This window comes from Saccopteryx leptura, chromosome 1 (assembly GCF_036850995.1).
Source record: "Saccopteryx leptura isolate mSacLep1 chromosome 1, mSacLep1_pri_phased_curated, whole genome shotgun sequence".
Classification (NCBI taxonomy): domain Eukaryota; kingdom Metazoa; phylum Chordata; class Mammalia; order Chiroptera; family Emballonuridae; genus Saccopteryx; species Saccopteryx leptura.
Genome location: NC_089503.1, coordinates 209828826 through 209844249, shown reverse-complemented (window position 1 = coordinate 209844249; position 15424 = coordinate 209828826). Strand labels below are relative to the sequence as shown.

Here is a 15424-nt window from a genome sequence, read left to right as displayed (position 1 = left end):
CTGAAAAGCTTAGGTCAGTTGAGTAACATGCTGCTACTGTTAAAAAAAAAAAAAAGAGCTGAGTCATGCTGGAGCCTTCTCTGGTGGCTGATGCAAACCTGGAGAATTTGCATCATCATTTCGCTGGAGTAAGTTGGTGTGACAGGCAGGCGCTTAAATACCAGCGCACGAGGAAGCTGAGCTGGGCTGTGATGATAGGCGGCGCGGCCACAGCGCAGGGGGAGCCCGAGGTGGAGGAGCGGGAGCCCCGGAGCACACAGGTGTTCCTGGGCAGTCACCAGCTAGCCGGGCAGGAGAAAACACACCTCCGAGTCTCCACCTGTGAACACTATAGCCCCGAGGGACAATCTGAGAGCAGAGAGCCAGAGATTGGTCAGTCACACCAAGAGACACCCAAGTTGAAAGTTTTAGTTTTTTCTTTTTTCCTTTTTCTTTTTTTTTTCCTCCCCCCACTCTCTTATTTTCCCCACCGCGTGTCACTACAATGGTCAGAAAGCCTGTTGTGTCCACTCTCTCCAGTGGAGGTTACCTGCAGGGCAGTGTTAACGGGAGGCTGCCCTCCCCGGGGGGCAAGGAGCCCCCTGGGCAGGAGACGGTGGTGCTGAAGAAGAAAATCACTTTGCTGAGGGGTATCTCCATCATCATTGGCACCATCATTGGATCAGGAATCTTCATCTCTCCTAAGGGCGTGCTCCAGAACACGGGCAGCGTGGGCATGTCTCTGATTGTCTGGACAGTCTGTGGGGTCCTGTCCCTGTGTGGTGAGTGCGGCTTCTTCTCCGGGAGGGGGGGTGTATCTACGCAGCTGGGCCGTTCTCTCCCCGGGACAGGGACGGCTTATTTGTACAGAGTGAACAACAGAGCAGAGGCTGCAACTGCACTTTCGGATTTTCCTTTAAGGATGCGAACTACCCAAACTCCTTCCACGGTTGGCAGGGTCCTGGCTTCCTTCAACTTGCTTCCTGCGGGCTGTCCTCGCTTTTCCTGACTAGGACAGACTATTTTCTGACTTTTCCCTGTGGTGACCAGAGCAAAGGCGGACTTTGATGACCCAGTGAAATGCCGGCGAGCTTTCTGCCCGGGGCAGTTGTGCTTAGTTATGTGTGTTTGGGGCATCGTGGCAGCTGGCACGCTGAGTGAAACACCTGTGAAGTGAAACTCGGCGTGGCCTATTTAGACACAGAACTGAGTGATCAGCAGAAGTTTGACTGATTTTTTTTTTTTTTTTTTTGGCAAAACAAACGGGTGGCAGTCTTTCCCTTCTTATTTTTTTTTAACTTCATGCGCTTGTCAGTTCCTAGTAGTCTTTCAAAAACCTTTGACGTGGAAGGATGTGTGATGCCACATAACTCAGTAGCTTTCACCAGTGGGTGTATTGCAAGGGTCTGAGCAAACTTCAGATTGTTTTTTTTAACCTTTCAGCTGTCCCAAGTCCTTATAAACTTTTGCAATATAGACAGTAGAGCTGGAATTGGGAGTTAGTTTGCTGTGCTTGTCCGGATCTGCATTCTTCATTTATAGTTCTGTTGGTCTCTAGCGACACAGATCATCTGTCCACCTGTTCACTGAACAGAACTGCTGGGAGGAATATGATCACTCACTGTCCTTCCAGATCAAGATTTCTTCTATTGATTAGACAATTAATAGGAAAGAGGTAATAAATGTCCCTTCACGAGGTGAACAGATTAGAAAGCCGCAGGAGTTAGTTTTAAAGGTGACACAACCCAGTGAATGGTTTAAAAAATTAATTTCCTGGGGGAAGTGATTAAGATATATTTGCTTTCCTCTGACAAATTACATGTTTTGATTCCAAATGACGCTGCTCTTTAAAGGTACTCTTTGTTACAACCGTAGGACCAAGTGCTAACCCTTGGCTCTACCTGCCTCAGTCCATTCATTCTTAAGGCCTTGTGATATTTTAATGCATTCATTTAAAGAACCCAAATTTCTGTTATTAGTAACAAGGCATTTTATTTACTTTTTTTAAAAAAGGAAGAAGGTATTTTAAATAAAACTAGTTAAACCAAAGCTTTAGTATAAAAAGTCCCATTGAGGAATAATTTTTTAGATTTTTAAAAAGAGATGTGATACACATACGGTCTGGTATGTGTATCTATAGACAAAGAGAAACCTAATTGTTGATTGTCTTTAATGAATTCACGCACCCTCAGCCTGCAATCTTCTATAACACTAGCTACTTTCAGAATAAATCAGTGTCTAATAGAAAAAACCATAATGACTTTCCTGGACTTTGCATACTATGTGCATGCAGCTCCTACTATGTGATTTCATTTTTGCGCACAGTAACAGTTAATTCAAATATAATAATAAAATGGATTGCTCTGAGTGTTGAACTAGTGAAAGTGGTGTTGACTTGTACTATGAAATATACTTCTGCAAAAGAGATCATCTTAAGCTCAGGGAAAAACACTAAAGGGACTGACTAAAGTTCCACCTGAGTTGGTATTCTTTGATTATGAATTGCAGGGAGTGAGACCCTGTATGAATCTATTTGTCGGTTTTGCATTACATTTGTCACTTAAGTTACTGGAAACTTTGTGTGTGTGTGTGTGTGTGTGTGTGTGTGTGTGTGTGTGTGTGTGTGACAGACAGGGATGGACAGACAGGAAGGGAGAGAGATGAGAAGCATCAATTCTTTGCTGTGGCACCTCAGTTGTTCATTTACTGCTTTCTCATATGTGCCTTGACAGAGGGCTACAGCAGACCGAGTGACCCCTTGCTCAAGCCAGTGACCTTGGGCTCAAGCTGGTGAGCCTTGCCCTAACCAGATGAGCCTGCGCTCAAGCCAGCGACCTCGGGGTTTTGAACCTGGGTCCTCCGTGTCCCAGTCTGATGCTCTATCCACTGAGCCACCGCCTGGTCAGGCACTGGAAGCTTTTTGACAGGAGGGCCTTCCTAACAGGAAACAAAGCAAAATGTAACAAAAATTTTTTCTTTTAAAACTCTAAAACTTTGGAACTAGAAGTATAGAATCTATATCTGTTTTACAATGTTTTTCTTTTTAAAGCCAGGTCAATACATGGATTTTTATATCCTGTTTTGAACTTTTTTATCTGGGTCAAATGAGAATTTTAAATGTAAACCTCATTTCTCCAGAACTCAATGTAACCTAGGGCAACCATCCTGGAGTTTCTGCAAAACATGCACAGGTCTAGGTACTGATTGTCTGGCAATAAATTCTGAGGTACTTATGACTCTTCCATTTTATATTGATGCTCCTCTGTACAGTCTACCAACATGGCAACTGGTTTTCAACACAGAGTAAATTGCAAATAGTTATAATTAGTTATAAATAAGCTAACAGTATCAGTGACCTCCCAAATCAGTCAGCAGACTAGTTACTTTAGAATTATCTGTGCACATTTTAAAATAATGGATTACTTTGGATCCTTCTATCGGACGCCTAGACTCTCTTGGTTAGAGAGTGGGTCTGGCATATGGCCTTAGAATCTGTTTTTTTGTTTGTTTTAAAATAAAATATTCTCCCTGGATAACTGATAAAATGCTGGACTCAGGAATAGGATAAGTGACACCAAGATTTCACTGAATATCTAAATTCTATTCATGTTGGACAGTTCTACCTGAAGTCTTACTGACTGGTGATAATTTCCCACACTTTTAGTCTCTGAGTAGCTCAAGGAAAAAAGTGTGTGATACATATGAGTACTTAGCAGTATGCTAGAACTTTTTATTTAATATCAAGATATGTATTTTCATTATTTTAATAAGTAATTATTCAAATTAATGGGTATTGCTGTATTTCATAAGGTGTTCATTCCTAGTGTCAGGTCCACTACTGCCTTTGGCACCCATTATTCCACTGATTCACAAAAAATGAAACTGAGGTTTTGGCAAGTTAAGTGACTAACTCATTTCCATGTAAATTGTATTGCTACATGATAAAAATATTTTATAATTAATTTTACCTAATGTAATAAATTTAATTCATACCACCTCTTTTACAAAGTATGTTATTTCAATCACTTGGAATTATATACTCTAACAACATCCAAGAAAATTGTTCTAAAAATAGAATATCTGAGTTAAAACTCATTTTTTTGACACTCAAAACATATCCTAAAAATAAGTGAAGCCTTTCAAAACCTGGAGTTTATATTTTTTCTGAAAAATAGATAACATCTTTATTTTGTGGCACCACGGAAATATTTATTAAAAGGGTTCTCTATACAATGAGGTCGCTTTGGGGTAATTTCTTATCTTGGTGGGAAGTTATGTTAGTATTATTGATCTCTTTCTCCTCTTTTTCCTTGTTCTCAGGTTTGCGATTCAAGATTCTTAACAATATGTTGTTTTAGAACATTTCAAGTTACTTTACCATTTCAAGTTAACTTACATTGTTTGAATAGAACGAACTAGATCTCAAATTTAAGGAAATTACCAGAAGAATTGGTGGCTCTTTACCAATTAAGTGACCATTATTGATCTTGAAATAAGGATGTCTCTTAGACCAAAGGATGTAGTAACATCCCTGCAATAGAAACATTGTTGTATCAGTTCTGCTGCTGATGACTTAGTGATATTTATCTTTGTGCCTTTTTATTATAAATATTTCACAGGAGCCATGTCCTATGCAGAATTGGGGACAAGTATAAAGAAATCAGGTGGTCATTACACATACATTCTGGAAGTCTTCGGCCCATTACCAGCTTTTGTGAGAGTCTGGGTGGAATTGCTCATAATCCGGTAAGTGCATAAATAGGAAAAAAATTAAGGGAAAATAAGACTATACATTACCCCTTTCTTTGAATTACCATGATTCTTTAAAACTAATTAAAATATTCATGTCACGTGACCATTTTGTAAACATATCTACTTCAGGACACAAAGTCTACAACTATCGTTTTCAATGCAGTTTCACCACAGACGGTAGTTTGCCAACCATGCCAAACTTTTAAAACTAATCTTCAATTATTCTCTATTACATTTTTAGGAAGGATATTAACCTAAAAAGACATGAAACATCAAAGTTTACCTTGATAAATCTTATCTTTTGACTGACCAGACAAAAAATCAAGTGCTATGCTAAGAGCTGGTGTTTTTATTCTTGTAGATTACACCACTAAGACATTGAACTTGACTCAGTTTTTGTGACTAGGAACTTTTCTTGCTTCACAACTCAGCGCGTCATCAAGTTTAATACTTTACAAAAACAGTGAGACTCTACTTGACATAAATGACTCACTTCCTCACATTAAACCAATGAGTGCACTACAGTTGCAAAAATCTTTTTGATTTTATAGTGATAGCAGTGTGTTCCTCTTCCTTATACTCTTGATTTACAATCAAACCAAGTTGTGCTAAGTCACTCTGAATAGTAGATTCTCTTCAGCTTCCTGGGAAACTTAATGTCATATGAGACATTTAGAGTAGCACAGTTCCTTAAGTTTAATTGCATTCAGAAAACATGACTTGCACATTCGCATTAAAGAGTTGAACAGAAATAACTAGCTAAACTTGTTATTCCTGTGAACTTACCAGAAATACGCAGCTGAGAGCTTCTAAGCTTTTATCCTAACATTTGTGGCTAAATGGCAAAGGCAGAGCTAATAAGCATAAACTTCATACTAATCTTGATCTTTTATAGTCGGAGTGTCTTTTTTTAAGATCTCTTTTTAAGATCTCCAGGGTAGTATTTATTTCTTTGTTAAATCTGTTCTCATTTTAAACAATTTTATTATTTAAAACTTGTTATAATAAAATAATTATCAAAAAGTACTTTGTTCCTTTTCTAAAGTCTGGGATTTTCCCCTGGATATGCCTTCTACTTTTTTCTGATGATCTGAATCTTACTCTTCAAAGGTCAACTTAAATTCCACCTTTTCCAGTTAATTTCCTGTTCACCCTCATTTATGGTATTTCTTTCCTCTCTAATTCTTCAGAAACATGCAGTCCCTGCTTCTCATTTGACATTAAACATGCTATCTTGTATTCTTATTTAATATTTTAGGTGTCTGTAGTGCTGGTTCCCTGTTAAAACCGCAAGCATTTCAGGCACAGAAGACTAGGTCTCACACGTTTTGTAATCCTTATACTACATATTTACTTCAGAGCCATGAGTACACTATATTTCGAATATGACTGAAAGTTTAAGGTTATACTATTTTGACTGCAACATCCTCAGCATCCCAATGAGTGCATTAGTGAGAGTGCTGGGCCATCAGAATGGTGGGCTTGGAAGCTGATAGAGCCGGGCTGGAACCCCCCTGCAGCCCTGTATTGGTTGGATGCCTTGGCTAATGCTCGGCATTATGATCAGCATGGTCCTTCTGTTTGCAGTAGCCCTGAAACAGGGCTCATTCATGAATTTACTCACCCCTCAGACTGCACCTGAGTGCTGATAGGCAAGTTAAAAGCTCTCAAGTGGAGTGAGCCATAGTTTCTATTTCCAAGTTGTTCACAGTCAACTGTTACTGTAATTATAAGATAGCTACTTCATGGTGTGTGTGTTTGTGTGTGTGTGTGTGTGTGTATTGACTGAGGAAATTACTTACATGTATTCTAGAAGCTCTTTAAATGGGTTTAAGTATTCCTTTATAATAATGGATTCACTTTGCTCAGTTAGTCTTTCAAACAGACAGGATAATAAATGATCTAAGGGGTGACAAGATATCTAGGTACTTTATCATTTCTTTTCTGTTGACAATACACAGGGTACCTAAATACTTACCATTAAAACATACTTCAGATAGTTACTCTTGCCAGAAATCATCTGAAAAACATAGATTTCCAGAAAAGAAACATCACACATCTGTACAAAACAGGGGCCATTAGATTGAATTCACACATTCACCATATATTTAATCTTTATTGGTTTTTACTACATGATAGACGTTATACTGAACACTGGGTATAAAATAGTGATTAAGATGGACACAGTCTTGTACTTATGGAGCTCAGGGTCAAGGGAGGAAAATAGTTATCAAGCAAGGCATCACATAAATGAATAGAAAGTTGCTCTATGATAAGCACTGTGAGAAGAAAGCCACGAGGTTCACTAAGAGAGTGCACCCTGGGAGCTCTCACACAATCAGAAGATTGGAGAAGTTTTCTGAGGCAAAAGATGATTGAACTAAGATCTGAGAAGTAAAAAATGGTTGCAGGGCTTCCAGGCAAAGGATATTCAGATCTTTCTGATGGAAAGAAGCAAACCAATGAAGAAGGGAACACTTAGACCAGAAGGAGCCTGGAATTGAAGGATTTTTGCATATCCTGAGCTTATGTTGAAAGCACTAAAATGATGTGATCAGATTTTAATTTATACATCAAAATATTTATTAATGATGGAGAACAGGAAAAAAATAGTCCTATTTGGGAAGAAGAAAGGGTTCTCCAGGAAAAGAAGAATGTCAAGAAGTTTATAGTGCGGTCTGGTACCTGCAGGCCATGGTTGAAACACATAATGGTGGCTGGTTTTCTGACTGTCTAGCTATTGAGCATACGTGTTGGGTAACCATGAGAAGAAAGAGAAGCCAGAGTGAAGATTGTCTGAGAAATGAGATAATCCCAGGGGGTTGTCTGTGTATCCAAGGAATATCCATTCATATGCACATATCTTTAAACTGAAAAGACATGTTATCATTTTCTCAGAAATATTTGAAGACTTAAAGGGGATTGGAGGAGGTAACTGTTTCGCTGTATACTGAACTTTATATTCTTATTTCATACATATTTTTTTTCACTTGTGTAAAATTACAAGCATATTTCTATTTTTCAGCTTATACTTTACATCTAAGTATCATGGAACTAAGAGTAATTACTTGGCTTTTTAAGTGTTCATCTTTACTGGAAAAATAATAATAACATAGTGTCAAGGATGTAAGCATATATTTGCAATGAATACTTACTACTTTTTTGTTGAATTTTGTGTTCATTTTTCTGACCAGGTCCCAACCCATTTTAGTTGACACCACGAGCACATTTGTACTGGGGCTAGGATTTAATTTTTGACTTGCTGATAAACAAGACTGCTTCATGTGAAGTTCATCTTTGTTAGGCTCTGGAGTAATGAACTAGACTTTTAAGGGAAAAAAATGCAAATATGACAGAGCAGGGGCATAATTGATAGCTCCAGCCTTGCTCCCAAGGAAATGTGAAGTTTAAAAACTATCCACCGAAGTTATAGACAATATTTTATTGGAAACTTTGGTGACAACCTAAGCAAATATGGCGTTCTAAAAATTCTCGACATTCATATTTAACCTGTTGCATACGTTGAAAAAAACTCCCTCATGGTAGAAGATGTTGAGTGAAGACATTGTCATTATTATTATTTTTGCCTAGTAACATAAATATATATGTTTTCTAGCCCTGCAGCCACTGCTGTGATATCGCTGGCATTTGGACGCTACATTCTGGAACCATTTTTTGTTCAATGTGAAATTCCTGAACTTGCAATCAAGCTTATTACAGCTGTGGGCATAAGTAAGTATGAGAGGCACAAACATGGGGGAATAAAACCCATACAAGTGATTAGAGACAGAGTTTCTTCAGACTTTTTGTATGGTGGGACTTGCTTCCCGCCTTTTGTTCCTTTTGCTTAGAATTCCTTGCCAAATTTGTGTTGGAAAATGATGGAAAGAATAAGTAGTTAGAATGATCTCTGATCTTAAATACATGCCAGCTCTCTACTGGGTCAGTAGCCATGATGGTTAATCTTTTCAAATAGGCAAACAAAAACCCCCTTGTTAGTAAAATAGAAATTGGATTGTATGTAAGAGAGATAATTACAGATGAAAACCCAATTATTTTATGGACTTTTAGTATTATGAATTCTCCTTCCACAGTAATACCATGCTGGGTTATACCTCATTTATCCTTATGGAGTGATGTTTATGTGTTGGGTGTATATGTTGTGTTCATACATTTTATAGCGTTAACAGCTGTCACTCTTAGTGTTATGGGTTTAGCTGCCCATTGGTGGTCATGCTGAGTCTTCTAACTATATTTGATTATTAGTAGTATTTCTCAACTAGTTTTCCTTATGGCCTCCAAATTAGTAAGTTGCTCATTTTTATCACTGGGCACAGATAGAAAAAAATGTAAAAGGAACAAAAAAGAGGATAATACACAAAATTACATAAGTGATATAAAGCAAAATATGGCTAACATCTTAGAAAAGTCTAGCTTCCAAATTCCTGCCTATTATGGGAACTGATAGCTTAATCCTAGATACTAATTGAATCACTGTTTTAAACATCAACATTTGATTAGGGCCTAAGTATTAAAACCACGTTAAGTGTCAATTTTATATTGGTAAAATATCTGTGAATAGATAATGTATTTTCTATGGCTAGAAAGATGAAATTATGTCATAAATTCGAGGCCTTTAGCAGAATTTCCCCCAGACAATTCTTGATAAATCTGATTTTTACTCAAGGGATGGACTAACAGCCATTGCTGTGCCCATTATATTCTTGTCCCTGGATCGACTGAGGCAGAATCATATCATGGTTATTGTATTTGAAAAGAGAAAGGTAGGGGTAGTGTTTTTGAGAGCTCTGTAAAGTGCCAGTAGAAGTTACTAGTTAAAAGCCGTAATCAGGGAACTTCAAACAGAGTCTACATAAACATTTACAAATCCACAAATATTGCCTAGTTTGGCCTTGAAATAAGCTGAATAATGACAGCACACTACTATTTTGGTAAGTCTCAATGCCTTTTTTCTCATTTATCCAAATTCTATATAAGAGAAAATGTCAATTTTAGGGGAGTAAATAGTAACCATTCAAACAAAAGTTTTAAAGCAAGTGTATATAAGTATAACTAAGTACTTTGTGGTTTACAGAACTTCTCTCTGTGGTAGAGATTGGTGATAGAATAGTTACCAAAGACACTGAATAAGTCTTGGATAAAGAGAGGCATTTCCTTCTACTTCTGCCAATAGGTATAACATTAGTTTACAAATCCCTATATTCTCTTTGCAAATTTAAAATTCCGAGGAAATGTGTTCCTATAATCAGAAACACTAAGAGAAAACCGGGGATCTTATGACTCAGTGGGAAGTAATGTAAACCGATGTCCCTTAGCTTTACTGGAGCAGTGGGAAGTGGGGGTGGTGAGAGGGAAGGAGACATTTACCTGGGGCAAGTCTCTCACAGTCTGCACTATTCAAAGTGAGGAAAGGTGACATTCTGCCTTTGAGGGGTGAAGCAGAAGTGAAATGTAGAAAGTCACTTGTTCTTTGATTCCTTGGAGAAGGAAATAGTTTGAAATCTCTAAGTATAGAAGAGCAAATCTGAAGGGTTGTGTTGTAATCTAATTATAGAAAAAAGGAATTTCAAGTGTTTTGGAATGTTAGTCAACCATTGCGAAACGAGAGGGGAAGGGGTGGAGAGTTACTGAATGCTAGTGTACTCCCTATCGCCTGCCTTAAAAAGTGCAGAGGTCCCTGACTGATAATTTTTCGACTTTGTGATGATGAACTAGAGATACACGCTCAGTAGAAGCCACATTTCAAATTTTGTTTATAACTTTTTGTGGGCTAGCAATAATTGGTGGAATATTCTCTCATGATGCTGGACAGCGTCAGCGAGCACAACCACCAGAAACCTGAGCACCAGGGTAAACATCCTACACCAGGGGTCCCCAAACTTTTTACACAGGGGGCCAGTTCACTGTCCCTCAGACCATTGGAGGGCTGGACTATAAAAAAAACTATGAACAAATCTCTATGCACACTGCACAAATCTTATTTTAAAGTAAAAAAACAAAGCGGGAACAAATACAATACTTAAAATAAAGAACCAGTAAATTTAAATCAACAAACTGACCAATATTTCAATGGGAACTATGCTCCTCTCACTGACCACCAATGAAAGAGGTGCCCCTTCCGGAAGTTTGGCGGGGGCGGATAAATGGCCTCAGGGGGCCGCATGCGTACTGCAGGCAGTAGTTTGGGGACCCGTGGTCCTACACTCTATGGTGGACTATGTTGCCAGTTTTTGTTTGTTTGTTTGTTTGTTTATTCTGAGCATGTTTAAGGCAGGCTTAGCTAAACTATAATGTTCTTAGTTTAGGTGTATTAAATGCATTTTGACTTATAATACTTTCAGCTTATAATGGATTTATCTGGACGTTACCCCATCGTAAGTACAGGAGCATCTGGACTCTATTTCGTTTCTGTCAAATTAATAAAGATTGGAAACTATGCTTATCCAAAGACCTCTCCATTGTAGTAAATATGTCAGGCACGTTGAAATGTAACTAGGAAATCTTATCTTCGTGTCTGACACTCCCCTTCAGCTCAATACTGACATGACTCCCTTCACCTGCTATGGGAACCCATGAATTTTCACTGTTTTTCTAATTTAAAGAAGCATTTAAGAAGTACATATGTTGGATATTTATAATGATACTTTGTCTGTTGTTCTGGTCTCCTGAAACTAAACCCGAAGGAAGCATACACTCAAATGGAAGAATATTATAATAAACATATTTTCTCAAAATATGAAGTCTAGTCCCAGATCCATTCCTAACAACTTCTTGGAGGCTATAAAGTTCAGTTTATAGAAGTGAGTAGACAGCTGTGCCAAGCTTGTCTTATCTGTGGGAAGAATTAGGGAGAGCAAACCAAATAGCATGTGATTGCACTCTGAGAAAAAATCAGCTGGTTCTACAAATGCGTTGCCATCTTTTTTTCCCCCTAAACCTGTATTATCCTGGCATCAGTAACTTACATGAATGAAAATCTAGGACCAGTTCTGTGCTAGCATGTCAAATATAGCATGTAGAGTGGATTTGTTTCATCTTCTGAAGTCTATACTATTCCTTTTCTACCGTAACTAAATCACCAAGACAGCCAATTCTTAGGTAGATATGCATAGTACGTATTGAAATATGCAAGTACTGCAGACAACAATCATTTTCTTTAGGAGGATGACAAATAAAATGTTGCATGAAAGTATCCTGAAATTCTAGCCAAGATAAACATGAACTTTAGCAGAGAGGAGGAGTCACCAGAAATCTGGAAGAACTAGGTGTACTAGTGAGATCATCTATGTCTTGAAGTACTTCCTCCTTGTCACCTGGGAACTAGTGGCAAAAGTATGGACTCTGGTGTCGGTCTACCTGGATTCCAGTCCTATCTTCACACTTACCTATGTGAACAGAAGTGTGTTAGTTAATGTACCGAGTCTTATCTGAAAAATAAGGCTAGTGATGGTAACCACATAATAAAGATATAACGATGAAATTATCCCTATGCAGTCTTTACACAATGTTTGCCATATAATAATAGTTTACATTTGTTACCAGACTAAAGGGGTTCATTTGCCTGTATGCATCCAAGCCCAATAAGATACAAGCAGAAGTTTGCAGCAAAGAAAGTAGGAGTTTATTTTTAGGAATTGGTCTGTGCCTGGAGACCTGTGAGCTAATGCTCCAAGACCTAGTTCCTGAATGCCTTTCAGGGGATGGCTTCTATAGGGAAAAGATCATTACTCACTGTGACTAAGGTGGTTAGAGTCATGGTCTCTACTGATTGGTCGACACTAGAGTAGGGGTTATTAGTCAATGCATCTGGTCCTGATATCAGCCATGGGGTCACTTTCTTTGGTTTTTCCACTTTTTTGAGCCCCGAACTGAAACACAGCTGAGGCCTAGGTATTATCTCTAGTTTGTCTGTGACTCTTCCTCTGTGTTCCTAAGGTTATTTGATGCTGATCAGAACCTCATTGTCCTGAGGGCTTAATGTTTAAGGGAGTGACTGTGCAGGAGAAAAGGAGACAGGTGACCTGGTGCTGGATGGGGCCAGCTTGAATAAAAAGGAAAGAAAGAAGAAAAGGTCATAGTATAGAAATGAAGTTTCTATGCGGTTACACATTTATTTAATGCTTACCATTTTTATTCCCAATAATGAGATCCTAATTATAGATGCTCTTTTTATTGCTGCACATCTTCTCCGAAATGAGTGCATCCAGGAAATAAATGGTAACAAAGAGATAAAGCAGCCCAGGCAGCTGTTACAAAAAGCAATGAAACAATGCACTTCAGCTCGACCAGGTAGCATCCATTCAGCATTCCTATCTTTTATCAGTATAGCATGAAGCAGTCAGAAGCCCATAGAACCTGAATTTGGGAGAAAACCCAATATAACCAGGTTCAGTAATTGCACTGTGCAAAAGCAAAGACACCCTGAACCACAGAAGTGCTGCAAGACACACTTGCTAGTCCTTAAATTACAGAGTCTGTCCTTAAGTTCCCCTACACATCCTCTTCAGATGCAATTCCCTTCAAATATGGATTTATCTCCGGGATTTGTACATATGGCTTTCCTGGCTGCATCTCAGTTCTTAGGAAATGGCTTCCTTTCCTTTCCCTTCCTTCCTTCCTTCCTTCCTTCCTTCCTTCCTTCCTTCCTTCCTTCCTTCCTTCCTTCCTTCCTTCCTTCCTTCTTCTTTTCCTTGTTCTCTTTCTCCTTTATCTCCCTTCCTCTCTATGCAACAGCTCTCTTCTGGCGTGAGTACTTTGCGAAATAGAGAGTGTTTGGGGATTTAGGAGCTCTGTTTAAAAGAACACAGTGCTCTTTCGTTGGTGGTGGGAACATGAGTTCAGTCCCCCCCCCCCAAGGTCAATGCTGACTCTTTCACTGAGAAAATAATCCTCTTCCTATGATAACTCATTGACCACAGAGTCGTTTGCATAGACTGTTTCCTGTTTGCATAGAAACAGGAAATCACTGGCTGAGGAAGAAGAGAGGAGAGTTGCACTATATTATTTTCAACATACAAATACTTTACGCTGGGGAGAGAAGAATACTTTTATTTTTTTATCTTTTCTCTGATAAAATGATGCACTCTGCCATTAACAATGGGCCTTTCTGTTTCTTCATGTTTTCAGCTTCAAACGTAGATAAAATTTTTCCTCTTCCTCCCATGAAGCATATTCAGGGCCCTGGCCTTTCAAGTCACTCTCATTGTTACTCCTCTGAAGCTTTTCTGCATTAGCAACTGCTGATCCACTTTGTGGAAGGAAGAGCCTTTAAGGGCTCTGCAGAGCCCTTAGAGTTTCCATCCTTGGGTTTCTTTTTCAAAAATGACAATTATTATTATTTTTTGCTTAAGAAAATGCTCCATGTTCATTATACAAATTATTACAATAATACAGAAAAATAAGTGAGAAAAATTAAAAAGTATTTAGTGTTCTATCATCTATAGATAGCTTTTGTTAATGTTTTGGTAAATAACTTTTTAGATTTCTAAAAATTTCCTTTCTGGCCTGACCAGGCGGTAATGCAGTGGATAGAGTGTCAGCCTGGGATGCTGACGACTGAGGTTCGAAACTCTGAGGCCACTGGCTTGAGTGTGGGATCACCAGCTTGAGTACAGAGTCACCAGCTTGAGTGTGGGATCATAGACATGACCTCATGGTCATTGGATTGAGCCCAAAGGTCACTGACTTGAAGCCTAAATTCTCTGGCTTGAGCCCAAGGTCGTTGGCTTGAGCAAGGGGTAACTGACTCAGCTGCAGGCCCCCAGCCAAGGCACATATGAGAAAGCAATCAATGAATAACTAAGGTGCCGCAACAGAGAGTTGATGCTTCTCATCTCTCTCTCTTCCTGTTTGTCCTTCTCTCTCTCTCTCTCTCTCTCTCTCTCTCTCTCTCTCTCTTTCACTAAAAAAAATATTCCTTTTTGTCCTTGTGTGTCTGTTTGTCTAGGTATCTCTCCATCTCTGTCACTTGCTGTATTGGTCAGTATTGTATCATGAACACCCTTTCGTGTAATAAATATTTCATTGTATCATGATTTTAAATGGCTGCATAGTAAACTATTAAAACAATGTATAATATGTTAATCAACCTTCCTTTAGAGGTCTAGGTTATTAAGTTGATAATGTTTGTACTGATTCTTTAATTCTGAAATGAGTTAGTGATTGTGTCAAACCATAAAAAATAAAGATAGTGCATTGCTGTGCATAAGGATAACTTCCTGTTGCAATTTTAGTTATGAGAATTCTGTGTTTTGTTTTATCACCACAGAAGTATCTTCATATTTCTCTTTTGGGGGGGGAATATACCATATAAAAATAAAGTTTAGAGATAAAAAACTGCAAATGCCAAGTATGGAGTAGCATTTTTTTGGGGGGAGGGTGTAACACGAAGCATAAGATTTTGTAATGAGCAGAAAGTTGAAATCTGCCGTCTAGAATGACTGCAGTCATTCTAGTGGAGTATAGGAGGTAGCATCTTAAAATATCACCATTCATTTCATGTCGTTTTGTTCTTTAAACTTAGTATCCAGGTCATGCATTCATTTAACAAAACTGTGTTGATCATCCTTCTGGGCCAGTCATGAAGCTGGACATGAGCAATACAGAGATGAATGCTGCTTATTCTATCCTCAAGGTTCTCATGGTCCACAGTGTGGGGAGGGTGGGTGGTCAG

General features: G+C 38.6%; 1 protein-coding gene across 1 annotated transcript in view; it reads left to right on the top strand.

Annotated features, from left to right (window-relative positions):
* The first annotated feature begins 236 nt into the window (after window positions 1-236).
* SLC7A11 (solute carrier family 7 member 11) overlaps window positions 237-15424 on the top strand; it is a 74926-nt gene continuing 59738 nt past the window's right edge. Inside the window, exons 1-3 of the mRNA XM_066385231.1 lie at window positions 237-761; window positions 4599-4725; window positions 8348-8463. Coding sequence (XP_066241328.1) covers window positions 485-761; window positions 4599-4725; window positions 8348-8463 — 520 coding nt within the window. The 5' untranslated portion in view covers window positions 237-484. The remainder of the gene's footprint in view (window positions 762-4598; window positions 4726-8347; window positions 8464-15424) is intronic.